Source organism: Colius striatus, chromosome 20, assembly GCF_028858725.1.
Source record: "Colius striatus isolate bColStr4 chromosome 20, bColStr4.1.hap1, whole genome shotgun sequence".
NCBI lineage: Eukaryota > Metazoa > Chordata > Aves > Coliiformes > Coliidae > Colius > Colius striatus.
In genome coordinates this window covers 1,299,405-1,316,002 of record NC_084778.1, presented here as the reverse complement: position 1 = coordinate 1,316,002, position 16,598 = coordinate 1,299,405, and the positions used below count along the sequence as shown (strand labels likewise).

Genomic DNA, 16,598 nt, shown 5'->3' with positions numbered 1-16,598 from the left:
GAAGCTGCCCTTGGCTGACTCCATCACAAAAATAGCTTCGTATTTCTCTTTCTTAATCGTTTACATGCAGTTAATGGAATTGTATTTACAGTGGGGTGGGGTTCTTTTTCTTTCCTTTTTTTTCAGAATTCACAATTTCAGGAAACCTTAGATCACCTCTTTCAACAGCAACACACAAAAGAAGCACTTATAGTAAAAAAAAGGACGCACAGAGTTTGCAGTCCCTGCCTTATTGCCCCAAGCTGACGGAATTCGGTTAACGAAGACGCCACAAGCAAAAAGAAGGGCTTAGAGAAGCTGCTGCTCACCCCTAATCCCCCCCTTGCCCTGCAAGGCCACCCCCACGCCGTGCCCACCCCCACCACCTGCAGAGCAGGAGCCTCCTGTCACCATCTCAGCATCCTTCAAGCAACGACGGTTACGTAAAAGAGAAGGGAGGGAGAGGGGAAGAAAAACCGAAAGAAACCCCTTAATCTCAACAGTTCTGCTATGGTTAGGCTCTTGCTACATACACAAAGAATTAAGAGCTACGTGGCTACGAGACTATGTCAAAAATGCTACGAAAAAAACCGTGGTTTGGAGAGGTTTAAAAAGAGGTGGTGGGGGGGAACCCATCGAGAAAGTAAAACGAACAAGAAATGGGTTTTATATACATACTTTTAAAAGCTGTTGTTTTATAGTACAGCAGATTCATGAGATGATGAGAGAGATTTGTTTGTTTTTTAAACAACCTAAGTCCGTCGAGTGCCACCTCCAGTTCGTCTGTTACTGGTGAGGATGTAGTGCTCAGAGTCTGATGAGATCACCCACACAAGGGCCTGCTCAGAAACTTCGCCCCGTCTTGCCCGGACATCCAGAGAGACTCTGCGGGGAAGAGACGGCACGCACGGGACACAGAGGAGACAGAAGGGAGAGTTAATTGAGGGTAATCAGGGTGTTTAACAAAAAAAACCCCAAGTGTTTGCCAACAGCTCAGACCCACACAAAGGGTGAATCCAGAGCACCTTCCCAGGACAGTCCCGTGGCAGAGTGTGTGTGATGGAGTTACTGCTCTCACTCTCAGCTCCATGCCCCTGGAAAGCTGCCTGCCAGCTGAGCCTGGGCTGCAGGCAGCAGTGCTACCCTGCCAGGCTGGGCTTAGCTGTGGGAGAGGCTGGTTCAGGAACAGTGAAATGAGACTTGATATATTGGAAGGACAAAACCTGTTCCTCAGGCGTTTGTTACACCTGGAATTTACACAGCTTTGGTAAAATGAGCTTTAAAGACACAGCTGAAGTACCTGGAAGGTAACAACTTTTACACCAGCACAGTGCAGTGCTTCAGCTTCTAACGCTCCTTCCTGCTGGGGCTTCGTGTTGAGATGGAAACAGTAAGTATTAGGGGCCTGGTTCTGCAGGCAGCTGCTCACTGGCTGCCTGGGGTGAGGCTTATGCATTTTTTGGGGTGATCTCCAAAACCTAACCCCAAAGGGCCATACCCAGGGTGAGGTCCCAGCCTCAGGGACCTGCACCTCCACCAAATCCATCCTCTATGGCCATGAAGGGTCTGCAGAAGATGTGATCACGTTCTGCAACTACCTGACTGGGGGTTTTAGTGAGATGGGACAAGAGGAAACGGCCTCAAGTTGTCCCAGGGGAGGTTGAAGCTGGAGCTGAGGCAGAACTGTTTCCCTGAGAGGGGTGTCAGCCCCTGTGCCAGGCTGCCCAGAGAGCTGGGGGAGTGCCCAGCCCTGGAGGGATCCCAAAGCCAAGGAGCTGAGGGCCATGGGTTAGTGGTAGGCTTGGCAGGGTGAGAGGAGGGCTTGGACTTGATGCTCTTAAAGGTCTTTTCCAACCAAACCAATTCCATGACTCTATCCTGCCTGGGGCAGCCGAGGGATGTGACGCTGCAGTAAAACCCTCAGACTCAGTGGTCCTTTGGGAATTAATAATAAGGCTCATTTCCTCCTCTCCAAGTTCATTTTAATCAGTAATGTGCAACATCAAAAGCACTTTCTGTTTTTAAGTTATTAATGGTTTGAATCTTAATCCTGGCCAGTAAATGCTGGCAACAGCCTGACGCGTGGTGGGAGGAGCAGGATTCCAACACAGGGCTGCTGAACGCTCTGTGTGTGCTGTGGGCAGCGGGAGATGCTCTGCTCAGGGCTGCTGTGGCATCTGCATCACCTCAGGGCATGGCCTGGGGAACCTGAGGGGTCCTGGCAAACCCACCTGGGGACGAGCACTCATATGTGCAGATCACTGGGACTGAAGTGCTTATGACACGTTTTCTTTCATAGAATCACAGAATGGTGGGTTTGGAAGGGACCTTTAGAGATCATCCAGTCCAACCCCCCTGCAGAAGCAGGTTCACCTAGGTCAGGTCTGCTTGGTGGAGCAAATTGAGTGACAGAGCAGTTTCAGGTACTGGTGGGTACAGGTGGGGAGCTGAGGGGTGAACAGCAACCCCCTTTATTCACTACTAGTTAGGCAGAAATCTATATTTACCTAATTTAAAGCCTCCAAACTTTTTCCACAGCCCCCAGCCCCTCGACTAACTGTAATTCTAATTCCACACACTGACTGTGATGGTAAAACTGCCACTGGCCAGCCCAAAGGCAGGCAAACAAAACCTGTCCCATGGCTTTGCAGGCACCAAGAGCTCTACAGGCAAACCTGTGCCGTTTAACAGGGGTAACTTCTGTCTTTCACTGGCTGGCTTTTCTAACCTGCTCTGTTCTCGGTGTAAGAACATTTGTTTGCAAAGATGAATATGCCAAAGGCCAACAAAAAAAGGTAAAGAATTAAACATTTAATTAAGTTGAGCTCAGTTCAAAGGGCAGGAAGCTGGCGGCGATCCAGGGATGCATCACCCACTAATGTCTTTAATTTAATTTGCTTAGGTTTAATATTTTTTTTAATCTTGATAATTGCTCTATAGTTACTGGTTACAATGTTATCTTTTAGCTGTAATATTTGGTACAGCACTTAATTAAGAATGATGGTTTCTCTGTGACAAAGCAGTGGGGACTATTTTTAGCCAGGTGCGTCGGTAACAGATCTATAATCCCCATCAGGATGCCATCAGCTGGCCCTTGGCTGCTTCCCCACAGGTTTCAGGGTTTGCTGTGGGGTTTTGCAACTCTCCAAATTACTGCACAAAGTGTCAGGAGTACGAAAAGGTGAGTTTTGGGGGAGGGGGTGTTTCAGCTCCCAATTCACCTTCCAGTTTCCAGCCCGTGAGATTGATTCGAGTAACGTAAATCACAGAAAGGAATGATTAAAGGCCAAGGAAAGACGAAATGAAGGTACAAAATTGTTCACTTAAAAGTAAATATAGGGGAGATGGTAGTTTAGCACAAAGTACAAATGGTATATACTGTAATACCTCCAAGTGAGATGGCAACCAACCATGTGTAACGTTTCAATGGTATCCATTTGTAAAAGCCGTTGCAATCAAAGGTCCCTAAAATTGCACAATTGTTAAGTTCATCAGTGCTCTATACATGGGAACAGATGATTATTAATTTTGGCAAGAAATTATCAAAGGACTTGAAAGACTGTGTTGCCAGCATGAATAGGTGTTTCCAAGAGCTGTTCTGGTCACCAGTGACTCAGTGTGCTGAACCCTGTGGTTACCTTTCCAAGACCATAATCTTCTCATTCCCCCAGTTGTAAAAATTAGCTTTGGGTTTTGCCCTTATTTTTAAACCAGGGTTAGTAAATGGAGAGTGTTAAGTAAATATATAGGTAAAAAAAAAAGCTATAGGACTCTTTGCAGTTATTGGGGGAAATTGAGAGGCTGCCAATCTGCAAGTCACATACAACAGCAGTCTGTGGAGAAGCGTCAGTGCAGACAAATCCAGGGACCCAGGCTCGTGCCTCCCATCACTTGGAAAATCAGGATGTTGCTGAGGCTAAAGTGCCCAAGCCTTCCAGAACAAACAGGTCTTTTTCTTGAGGTGAAAAATGGAAATAAGAGGTGTTGTAAGTGGTGAGAGACACCAGTTTAAATTGATGCAGCTCTTAGCACAGCAATAATATTCCGTGTTTGGTACTAGAATTGATCCAAAGGGATTGTCAAGCCCCTGGTGTGGCTGCACGAGCGGCAGGGCCGGGATGGGAAGTGAGTACAAGGGCACAAACAGAGGCAGAAGGGGGTTTGTTTGGTCTTCTTGGGTACTGGTTGCTCAAGCAATAAAACCCCCCCAGTTTCAGGCACTTTGTCTGCACTACGCTCCCGCTCCCCCCACTCAACCAGTTGGTCAGAGTGGAACTCACTGCTGGGTTGGAGGGATGTGGGGGAGCCCTCTGTGCTTTGCCAGCATTAGTGTACAGGAGGAGAGAAAAACCCCACAAACCTGATCGTTTTACTACAAAAAGAGAACCAACTGGAGCTGGAAGTTTTCTGTTTGGGAGACTGACAGCCACCAAAGAGGTGCGACCACATTCATGCTAACACACACAGGTAACACAGTGGGTCTGAGAACAGCATGCAGCTTGGTTAAGCAAATCTCCATCGCCCCTCATTAGTGAGATTGCAGCCCCACACCACTCAGAGGCACTTTGCCAGTGACTTGACAACGAAACGGCAGCGACTTACTGGTAACCTGCAGATTTGGAGTCCTGGTGGCCATGTGCCCGGCTGGAAGTGACCTGGGTGGGCAGCACCCAGCCCTGGGCCACAGGGATGCTGCAGCTACAGGGATGGGAGAAGGGGAGTGGGACAGGCCCCCTCTCACCAGGGTGGCTGTGGGCAACTCTGGGGTCCTGCCAGCCCAATTACCGAGCTGCTTGTTGCCCGCTTAGGTGGGAGCAGGGACTGGTGTGTTGTCTGCACTGGCCGGGAAGGGTGGCTGGGCTGATGTGACCGCACAGGCCAGCAGGAACTAAGCCCATAACTCTTAAGCATCTCCTTTAACCGTGTCTGCCGTGAGCTGCAGGAGGCCCCAGAGCATCTCCAGCCCTTTGGCAGCCCCAGAGGGTCGGGCCCAGCTCTGGCAGGCTACAGCAGCAAGGCGCTCCGCTCGCCGTCACGTCACGGCGCCCAAACCCCAAGCGGCCGCCTCCCGGCACCGTTAACCGCCAGCCGCCTCCCCCGCGCGTGCCCGGCTGCCCGCGGTACTTACGGCGATGCCGTGGCCGAAGCCGGAGCCCGGCTGCGGGCTGGCGGCGCTTATGTAGTTACCCACGCCGGAGTCCTGGCTGGCCGTGCCGTAGAGGTCCGCGACGGGCCCTGGGCTGTTGGCCCCGGGGAAGCCTCCGGGTCGGGCTGGGTTGGAGCCTGCCGGGGAAGCGGGTGCGCCAAAATTCGGTTGAGCACTGTAGCTATTCAAGACTGGTGTGCAGAGAATAAAGCTGGGTATGAGGCCAGACGCCGGGCATGCACCGTTATTACAAAGCCAAACACCAGAATAAACAGCCTAGGCCCAACTTCTAACACTTAACCAAGGCCATGCGATAGGAGAGCAAGTACTGGAGAAGAGTCAGCCCGTACTACTACGAAGCTTAGAGCTCCAAAAATATATATATGGATATATATAAAAGAAAAGAAAAAGAACAATCATTCAACACACTACTGCAACCAGAGACTGGAGGTGCTCATTTTCACCAAATTATCACAAAATAGAATAGGTATTTTTCAACATCTGACTTGATGCTCATGCAGTAGTAACAAGTTCTCTAGGTCTGGGCACGCCGAGACAGCATTCACATCCCATGCAAACTACAAAGGAACTAGTTTTGAGACTACACATTGTGGTAACATTGATATTAAAATGTCGACAGCAAATCACTTCAAATCGCTTCTGGGAAAATCGATTTTGGATCCATTCGGTACTTTTGGAAAAAGAAACCCGCCCTTTGGAATCAGGGAGCTGGAGAAATGCTTCAGCAGAGGATCTTTTTGGTTTTCTTTACATGGTATGGAATGGAACAGTTTGGGCTTTTTTTTCCCTTTAACATGACCAAGGACAGTGTTGTTGTATCTGTTGGTTTTTTTCCCTGTTGATTTGGAGAGCGAAGACCTACCTTCGTCTCCAAAAACCATGCTGGGGACATCAACCAAAATGAAACAAATAAATAAAGATCAAAAGCAAAAAAGAACTGCAGAGGGTGTGTGACAACTCACCTCCTAACGTGCAACTAAGAGAAAACCTTAATGTTTTCCTCCCCTTTTTTACTTTCTTTGTTGTTTGAGACAGAAAAACAATGTAAATAAGAATGATACTGAAGAACAAATTTAGGTATTAGAGCATGTTAGATGATCAGGCTTCTGGCATTTCCCACAGCTGCTCTTGGATGTAGAATTCATGAGTAGGAAGTTTCAATGTGAAAGGAAAGGTAGCGGCCTGGGAGGAGCTGGATGGAGATGGCTCGCGGGAAGCTGGAGCTACACCCGAGTGGCACCTGCAAGGTCCTGAGGAACACACAGAGGCTTCCCTGCCCACACCAACTACAGCCTCAGCACCGGCCAGAGCTGTGCTGACCCACTGCAGGGTTCTACCGGGGACGGCGACCAGCCTGGGAGAAAGCCCTGCTCGCTCAACGAGGGCAGCCCGAGGGGAGGCTTGGCAGCACCTCACGTGGGCTGCCAAGGGCTCAGCTGCTGGGCCGTTGCCTCTCCTGCCCTGGCCCTTCCCCCTGCACCACCCTCCCAACGGGGTTTCGAATGAATGAATGGACAAAAGAGGCGCCCCGGCAGCCTTCGGCTCTGCAATGACAGGAAAGGGAACTTTACAGAACAAATGACTTGATGTAGCTCTGGACTGGTAGCAGGGGGGAAGTAAGTAGGACATCTAAGCTAGCAAGTTAAAAGGAATAAAGCATGAGAGAGTAAACAGCTTTTGGAATTCAGTGGCAAACAAAGTGCCTTTTTTATTATTAAAGATTAAATGTCAGGATAACATTTGGCTTTCTCACTCACAAAGAAAAATATCCATCTGAGATGTTCAGCAGCCCTTTATTACTGTAAGCTACCACTTTTTTTCCCACTATTTTCCTTCTGGTTCAATAAAATGGATGTGTTTTACTGCCAAATCACACAGAAAACCCAGTTGGCCAGTCTGAGCGTGGCAGAGGGACACAGCAAGGCAAGAGGGGATCCTCCCAGTGAAACACTCCTACGAACCCCCTCACGCTGCCAGAAGAACCCATCGCAGTGCCATCTCAGCCAGCCTCAAGCATGTGCCCATGCTGAGGAGTCGTGGCGATGCCCTGGCTAACAGGATAGCCACTGTGGCATCCAGAGGGACAGTCCTGCCTCACTTACCCACAACCTCAGACCTGTGCATGGTCAACAAGGGGATGCCCTTGGCTGTGTCCTGGGAACAGCAAACAGAGGCTGAGGAGCCAGAGACACTCTGCTCTGTCCCCACAAACCTCCCACCCCAGACGCTGTCATTTACACCTCTTAAGACTGGAAATACCGGCTTGCATCCACGCAGGAAGACGTGGCAGCTGGCTATTCAAAAGTCCTTCTGATTGTGGGCAGGACATGTAAGACATGGGTCATTCTCTAAGCACAGAGCATCAGCTGAAGGCTGCTGTGGGGAACGGGCACGCCAAGCGCCGGGGCTGCCCCACGCTGCCGGCTGAGCCGCTGCCCGCAGAGCTGCACAGAAAGGGCTGGAAGCTTTTGCAGAGCTGCACAGAGAGGGCTGGAAGCTTTTACAGAGCTGACATTTTGCTCCAGACCCAATAAATGAAACAGAAAAGCTCTGGTAATTCCTAGGAGGCCAAGCACGCCTCGGAAAGCCGTATTTTAACGATTCACTCAGCCGTGGAGAGCTGCTAAATATTTGCCTTCTTACAATAGCTGCACAGCAGCTCACCTGGAGCCACAGGCACTTCCACCATGGCTGTGACACAGCAGCAAAGGGACCCTGAGCAGCTTTCCCAACATGTTCAAGACGTGATGGCAAGAAACACGTGGAAAGAAATTTCTCTTACACAATCCTGTATAAAACAGACTAAAATGAAGAACTCCCCTGTCAGTCTTCCAGACTCCAGATACTGCTTCGGTCCTCAAAGCAAACGTAAGGCTCTTTGGAGAGATGTGTCTTTATGACAACGTTCCTGATGTCAGCTCGGCTGCTGGAGGAAGCAGAAGCTGCCCAAGAGCCACGGCTGCCGTGAGCTGCAGGAGTCACAGAGCATTAACAGCAATGCCTGGCAGGCTGGGAGGAACCTGAGCCTTTCCCTCAGCCACTCACATCCTGCAACCAGAGCAGGAAATAATGAAGGGCACGAGTTTGGAAGCATGTTGCTGAAAAGCTGTCAGGGGATTGTGCTGTCCCAGGAGAGGGGACTTGATGCCAGTTAATGGAGACCAGGAGCAAAGCCTGACCTGTTGCCTGGTCCAGCCAAGCTGACCAACTGTCTCTTGGCTTTGCTTTGCCAGGAGGACCCATCAGCCTGATCCAGCATTGCCTGGTGGTTGTCAGGGCCATCTCCTTCCTTTCCAAGGACTGACAGCACTCAGGAAGACCTGCTAATCAAAGTAACCATTTCCAACACGCTCCAAAAGGTTCAAGTCCAATTTACCAACCAATTGCTCAGGAAACCATCCTGCACTGGATGCTTTCACAGCTCCGAGACTGTGGCTCAGTGCCTCCAACTCAAGGGTTTCCTCTACACATCATTTGCAATCCCAAGTGCCAGCAGGAAGCCCTGTGATAGATCAAGGTCAGGAGTGATGTGGAAAAGATTATACGTTGTCTGTCAGTCACAGAGAACCGACTTTTATCTACTTCAGCCCCAACGATCTCCCATCCTCTGGGCTACAGAAGCTCCCTCCTATGCCTATGGAGATCAAGAGACAGCAGCCAAGAGATGTGGCAGTAATGGGGAACAAGGAAGTTCAATGTCTTGCTTGCTTCACTTTGAATTTGCTGCAGATCTTCTTATGGAAAAGGCTCTGAGCCTGTGAATTTGGATCAGTAAGTGACCGTTTCCCTGTGAGGGGCAGCCTCTGCAGAGCCTCAGCTCGACCCTGCCCAGCACTGTGGTGGATTGGGCAGCACTGGAAAGCAACAAGATGGGGCACAAGACATTGCAGCTAATGTGGGCTCATAAAGCAGCTCCTGGACAGGCTTACTTTAAATGCCAAGTGTTGGCAACGGTGGAATTGGGATCTGCTGTGCATGGCTGGCACAGCAAGAGCTGGGCCTTATCTGAAGGGGAGACTGGCAGAGCCACGACAAACATCAGTACTGCCTCATCATGGGAAGAGACACAGAAATGCCATGGCTGACAACGCTGGGCATGGATAAAAGGAACTCAGACTTGGTGGCCTGCCACAAATCATTGCCAGGTTAGTATTTACAGTGGTCAGGTTTGCTGTGGCAAAAGCCAGGGTCTGCTGTACTCCCTGCTGCAGCTCGTCCTGGGGACGTGTCTGGTGCAACCATGCATGTCAACTGCCCCCTCTCCTCTGCCCCAAGCTGCAGCTCCTCCCACTGAAAGTCTTTCTGCTAAAATAAACATGAATTTGGAGAGTATTTTACACAGGCATCCATAACCTAACAACAGTGCTTCAAGGAGTAATTCTGCTTTATCACTAACTCCTCGTGGCATCCTTTACCCACATTCCACCTGTGTGCAAGACACTTCTCAACACAGAGCTAGGACAAGGGATTCATGTCAAGGAGCTGGGAGTTGGGAGCCCAAAATGCACCTCCCAGCCTGGGCTGAGGCAGAGGCAGGAATGCTCTGCTGGGAGCAGGGAAGGAGCTGCTGGAGCTCGCTTATCAAGTGCCTTCTCCTGCAAACTGCCATGTTAACACAGACCCTGCTTATACATTAATCCGTGTTCAACAAGAAAGGTCACCACTGAAAGATAAACTCTCTCTCGATGAACTCTTGAGAAATTCCTGAGTCAGGACTCGTGGTGACATTTGCCTTCGCCAACGGTGCGTTACACTAACGAAGCTGGGGGGAGAGGGCAGGAAAAGCACGAGCCCCATGCTGGAATCCCACCCAAGCCAACTCAATTCAGCCACAAATGATGAAGGGAAAGAGGGAAAGGGAGAAGAAACGTCAGGATTTTGGCATTAGTGTCCTACAAGAACAACTGGCACAGTGAGGGCTGGTGGCCGGTCCCTTAGTACCTGGTATATTAGATTTGATGACAAAGCAACACTTACAAGCACCACTGAAGTCCTTGCATTACAAAGGAAACAAACCAGGCAAAACATGTACAGAGGTGTGAAACAGGCCCTGCACAAGGATCACTGGCCCCTGCACAAGGATCACTCTCTCTGCCTGAGGATCACTGTCCCCTGCACACAACCCACACGAAGCCTTTGCTGACAACACTTTTCCCTTTCCCACAGCCCCAAACCTTCAACACCCTTGTGGGGGGAGGACAGGCTCCTACAGCAGTCTCCTCACTGTTAACTCCTGTGGGTTTGCCTTTTGTTTTAATAAATATGAGTATTTCAAAAGCAAAAAACCAACCCCAAGCCAAGGTGAAGAACAGTGGTGCCAAATGTGGTCAGAGACCCTCCTGGCTGCCTTCCCAGCCGTGGTGCACACGCAGGACAAACCTCATGTTTGAAAGAATGCACTGGATTTCCTCTTTGAGGGAGGATACATCAGGATGGGATCCTGTGCTCCATTATCCCAGCCAGAAACACATTTCTTCTCATCAGAAATTCAGTTTTAATCTCAGACCAAGCTTTTCCACACCTAGTGCTGGTCACCTCCAGCACTCCACTGCCCTCCTGGCTCCTGCCTCGTCCCACCAGCCCCAGGGTGGCTTTCTGTACCAACAGGCTTCTGGACAACTTGTTGATCCAGTGCTCTCATTTCTGGATGACTCTCTCATCTACCATACACAGCCACGCACAATTTGGCAGGCATTTCTGCCATCAGTGTTTATGATAATAACTACACGTGCTTGAAAGCAGCAGGAAATTTTCAATATAACTATCATTAAGACAAAATGCTTTAAATCAAAGCCATTACCCACCACCAAGACTCAGGGCTCACAAGATTAGGCTGTTTTTTCTGTCTTTATGAAAAATTCATCTAACACGCTGCAAACATCATCTTCCAGCTCGGAGGAGTAAATGATATAACGACGCTGAAGGCTGCTGAGAGGGCTGGGAAGGGGCAGGGCTGTGGGCTCAGGGCACGGAGCTGCAGCAGCCCCAGAGGGCGAGGGGCACTGGGTGATGAGCCGCACGCGCTGCAGCCCGTCCCTCTGCCCACGCCGGGATCAGCAGGGCTGCAAAGCTGTCAGGGAACTACACCACAGTCTGGAGGCATTTAATTTGAGTCACTTGGGATTTACTTCTGGATTTTAAGAGCAGATTTTTCAGGGAAGGGATACGACGCCTTGCCCGAGCCTTGCAGCCTGCTGCGCTGCCTCTGCCGCCACCCGAGCACCAACGCTGCTGAAGACGTTACAGTAACACCACGGTGACTGGTGCAGGGAAGATCTGGCCCTTCCTTGGGGATGCCATGTGTCCTGAAGCATGAGCACTAATGGCCACACCGTAGCATGCATGACTAACAGACCAGCAGTCGCACTGTGATGTTGATACTTAAAATAACCAGCCCCGGCACGGACTGCGGGAAAACTTCAGCCCTGTATGCAAATCTCACATCATTACTGCTTAGAGCCTTACAAATATCATTAGCTAGCCCTGCACCCAGGCTATAGACAGCTTGGCCAAACCTAATTCTTTGTACATTCACGGATGAAGCTAATGGGAGCTTGTATCTTGCTTTTCAGAGATGCTGCCAACCGAGATGTGATTTACCTGGGACTGGATGTACAAATTAATGCCAGTCTGAAATGAGGCATGAGCACTCCTGGTTATCTGTTCAGGCTGCAGGAGCACACAGGCACAGCACTTAGAATTAAATGCTCACATTGAGGCTCTTTTCTTCTACAGCCATCACCACACACAGCTCCAGCTAGAGGCACAAACACGTTTGTTTGTGGTCAGGCTGAACAGTGGAAGCATCGCTGGCTTCTATCCCTGCTTCTACAAACAGTATTGGTTTTATGTCTGAGGCAGCACACCTCAAATTCAGATCAATGCTCCAACTCAAAAATGTCTCAGAAATAATGAGCTGGAAACACAGGTATTCTGGAGAGTAACAACGTACAAACAGCTCCCAAGTAGCTGAAACAGAAAGCGGGAGACTAGAAAAACAAATAACCCCAACGTCACAATTAGAGGTGTCATTTGGTACATCTCTCCCAGGGACCTGTAAAGCACAGCACTTTGCTCCAGCTCTTCCCAAGCAGACTTGAAAAGCAAACAGCTCTCGGTAAGAAGCCCGTGGCAGCAGAGCTGCTCTGCAAGCTGAGAGGCTGTAGCTACTTTCCCTGTGACAGTCGGTTCAGCCCCGACGCTGGAAAATCAAAGTGTGAGCTTTGTGCCTTCCCTGTGGCCCTGCCACGGCTCTGTAGCGGGGAGCAGCCAGCAGCCCTGGGTTAGTGGCAGCAGTTGTTCCTCCCCTGCAGCTATATTGGCCCTGCAGGGGAAAAAAATAAAGCAACTGTCGGGCTCATCAGTAACATAAGTGGTGATGAGGCCAAGAGACACTGAGAGCAGCTATCTGCCATAACAAGGTACTATTTGTACGTTATTTTCTATCTGCAGTCACACTTTAAAAGGTTGTTCTGCCTCTGCAGCCTCTTTGGCAATGGCTTAACACATCACAATATCGCAGGGCTAACGACAGAAAGCAGTGGGTGGTGAGCAGGCTCCTGGCTCAGCAATTACTGCTGGAAGTGTGTGGGGAACGGGGAGGGAGAGCTGCTGGCACCCAGACCCGCGCCCCCAGAGCCCTCCTGGCAGCAGCCCCAGCTGACAGGACCCGAGCTGGGCACTCTGGTGTGATAATGGCTTTCAGGATCTTGTGGTGACTGTTCTGGACATGGGCCCAGTGCCCTCCCTCATGGTGCAGCACAGGGGCTTCTGCTCCAGCACTGGCACGGATGCTAAGCAGGCGGCACAGACACTAAAAGCAACTGCTGAGCTACCTTATCTGAGCCCAGAACAAGAGATGGGCTGCTTCCACAAGCTTGGGCAAGCTAAAAATTCAGCTCCCACTGTCCCTCGTGCACGCTGCAGGCGTGTCAGCAGCACCTCCTTTTGCTGAGCCCCGCGCTTCTCGCAGCCGAGGCATCTGCCACGGCTGGAAGCTGCTGATCTGCACCCGCTTCCAAAAGCAAAGACACAAAACTCGATGCCTTCAAACCCAGTTTTTCCAAGTCCTGCAGTTATACAGCAGGACAAACACATTTCCAGCCTGTCTGTGACTTCGTTGCAAGCGATCAATATTTATTGCCTAATCCCGTTTTCCACGTTGCAAGTGAAATCGGCGTCACCCTCGCGCCCGGCCGAGCGCTACGCAGAGGCCACACAAAGCTCCGCTGGTAGAAGCCACAATCAGGGAGCCAGCTCTTGTCATAGCCCCACAAAAGGATTTCCTCTCGAGCGGCTCATCTTTAATCATTATAAAAGCACAGAAGTTTAATCCATTTTTGATGTAAGCGCTAATAGCTTTGTGTCCTTGAAGTTCAAAGTGGTCTTCGTGCATGTCGCTAATTAGCCGAGCAAGCAGCCATTCAGCTCCCTCTCATGTTTCTAATTAGATCCTTAACAACAAACAAATGTCGACCTTACAAAGGCTGTGCTGCGTTTCCCTCCATTAGTTAAACAGTTTGGGAGGGATGCAGTTCCCATTTGGCTGCAACCCACCCCCCCAGCACAGCCCTCCAGGGTTTCAGGCCGAGGGTACTCGGGTGCCTCTGCTGCCTGATGGAGATCGTCCACCTTGCTGGTGGTGTTTGCCAGGGGTGCTGAGCACCCCAGGAGCAGGGTGGCCACCCCATAGCCCCCCATGCCCACCAGGCCAGCCATGGCTTGGCTCTGCACTGCTCGGCCGTCCCTCTCCGCCAACACCAGACTCTCACCAGCTATGTCCAGACACGCAAATAAAACAGAGGGGTAAATAAACTCTGTCCCATTAGTCATCTTCCTAACAGGTTCCTCTGTCCATTTAACTGGTTTTACACTGAGTTTCAAATCTGGCATGAACACTCAGAACTGCCTCCTTCCACTCTTTTTCAGCGCCCAGTGTTTGTAACGTGCTGCACTGGAGCCATTTCAGCAGCACCACACTCAGACTGCCACGCACTCAGGTTTTTCAGGCAAGCTCTTTGCTCAAGCCCTGGCTCTGGAGGCAACAGCAGCAGCATGGCCCTGTGCCCTCCCTTGGGCAAGGCAGGGCTAGTGGGGAGAAAGGAAGAGATTTCATCCTCTGGGAAGTGCTGCCATCACGTTCCTCTTGCACGCAGCTGGGAGGGCTGCGGACGCTTGCTGCCTCGCAGGATCTGACCCCCGCGTTGTACCTGCTGTCTGTGTCTGCACATTAAGCTTTAACACTTATTACCATCCACCCAACTGGCAAATAAGGGCTAAAGCTTGTGATGCTGTGCTAACACAGACCTCTCTCACGATTTTCCCATTTCAAATGAAGGAAGAGCCGGGCGACGCCGGCGCTTTCACCTCGTGCTGGGTAACAGGAAAGCTGTTGCTACTTTTACCACGGGCAACCACATCTGCATTAATTGTTTACCACAGCCTGGACAGGTCTTTTATTAATATTAATGAGTAACAGGGAACAAAAGGCCCCTTTATTTTTAGCCTACTCTAATTGCGTAGTAATTACTCATCTACAAAACAAATGAGCCGAACTCCATCGCCATAGCAACAGAAACTCCGGCCTCCCACTGTACCACATTAACTGGCTATCACTCCTGTTCATTTTAAATTGAAGCCTTTTGTACAATAACAGACAATACGAGAGGAAAATTAAACCAAAAATGAGTCTTTGTTTTGCTGTGTATTTGTAGTGGCAGGACATTGCTCAGGGGCACCTTCCCACTGCTGCTGGACCCTGTGGGCTGGCTGGCTGCTGAGGAGCACGGAGTTATCCAGGTAACACAAGAGAAATCCATCCCACAGAACCCTGGTGCTCTCCCTGCAATGGGGCAGCCTGCACCAAGAAAGATGCTGGGCACTTTGAGCAGACCCGCCTGGCCAGGCAGGCACCGAGGCCACATCTGAGCAACGTGGAGTGTGGGGTGCTCCATGGCATGGGTGGCTGGTAATAACACCCCCACAAAGGAAAACCTGGGCTCACTGATAAGGAAATAGCGAGAGAAGCTGCTGCTCCCCACGCAGTGTCTGGGGGAGAGCTCCTGGCACCAGCTCTGCTGTCAGCAGCTAACACCCCAGCTCCTTGTCTGGGGAGGATTTGGGCACAGACACCTTGGAGTCCTGATGGCACAAAGCTCTGGTCTCTTAACTGTCAGGAAATACCCTTAAAAAGACCCATCTGAGTGAGTTTTTCAATAGCTCAAGTTTATCTACCTGCAGACCAATTTTGCATTCTCTGACAACTACTAATTCACCACGCTCCTCAAGCTAATGCAGAGCCAGATGCATGCTAACATCTGCTGCAAGGGAAAACTCCACTGCTGCTGTCTCAGTTTGCTACTCCAGAAAGGACAGAGGAAAAAAGTAATTACGTATTTACTTTTAAAGCATTTGGGGAGAGAATCAGCAGGAAAAGAAACACAACAGTATGTCAGTAAAATGGGTGCTGTGTCCCACTTCACAACCACTCACCGGCATCTTCTGTGGAACAAAGTCCAGTGACCCTGTCCTACAGCTCCATCCCTCCACCTCTGCTGGGGGCAAGGGAAGGGAGCAGCGCTGGTGGCTGCTGCAGGGCTGAGCAGGGCTGCCCTGTGGTGCTGCCCACCAGCACAGTGGTTCCTGCCAGGGCAGGGATGAGATTTGCTGAGCAGTGTTTTCCCATTGAAAAGAATTCCTCTGATTGAAAAGACCATTAAAAGTTAGCTGCTAAATTCATTAAAGATTAACTTCCACTGTACTTAAGCCTGCACTTCAGAGGTGGTCACTAATTGCACTGGAGATGATTTATCAAGTGCACAAGATTTTCTATTACAAAATTATTGATTAAAGCTGATGTGTTTTAACCACAAAGGACTTCAGCCAGCCCTGTAAAACCACCGCCACCGTGGGCGAGGCTTCAACAGCAACGAGTTGTTTTACATCTGCTGAATTTTCTTTTGCAGGAAGCTCAGTCTCTCACCGACCCAAAGAAACAACAAGTGGCCTCCTACAGTAAAACAACAAGAACCGTTTGTGTGCCCACATTGTGGGAAAGACCCCCCTGACTCCCACCCTGGACCAGCACAGCACTTCTGAACCAGAACAGAAGGGACTCCCCTTGCATTAGATTCTTTTTTCACTTTGGACTACTAGTCAGGAAAGTAACTGTAGTGCTCACAACAGAGCACGAGGATACTGTCAGGCCAAAATCACCCACAGAAACAGGGCAGCTTCCTCTAGAGCTGCCCCAGTCTCAGGAGAGGAGCACAGCCTGGGGCAGAGCCTGGCTGCTGGGATTTCTCTTTAACACCTTGTATCCTGCCCTTAGGGCGTGCAGTCCCTGCAGCTCACCCTCCCCTGCACTGCTCTCCAGACAGGCTGCCTCTGCTGGGATCAGCAAGAGAGAAGATGGGATGCAGCCGTTAACTGTCCAACACCAGGCTCTGGCTCA

The 16,598-nt window shown here is 50.3% G+C and overlaps 1 protein-coding gene across 5 annotated transcripts in view; it reads right to left on the bottom strand.

The window, feature by feature from the left end:
* Window positions 1–363: 363 nt before the first annotated feature.
* Window positions 364–16,598, bottom strand: part of MSI2 (musashi RNA binding protein 2) — a 224,312-nt gene continuing 208,077 nt past the window's right edge. For 3 of the 5 annotated variants that reach the window (XM_062012243.1, XM_062012245.1, XM_062012248.1), the window contains 3 exons: window positions 5,108–5,316; window positions 3,367–3,444; window positions 364–864 (listed from right to left, as the gene is read on the bottom strand). In XM_062012243.1, the coding sequence (XP_061868227.1) occupies window positions 3,403–3,444; window positions 5,108–5,316 (251 nt within the window). In that variant the 3' untranslated portion in view covers window positions 364–864; window positions 3,367–3,402. The remainder of the gene's footprint in view (window positions 865–3,366; window positions 3,445–5,107; window positions 5,317–16,598) is intronic. The other 2 variants (XM_062012247.1, XM_062012244.1) reach the window with 2 other exon arrangements.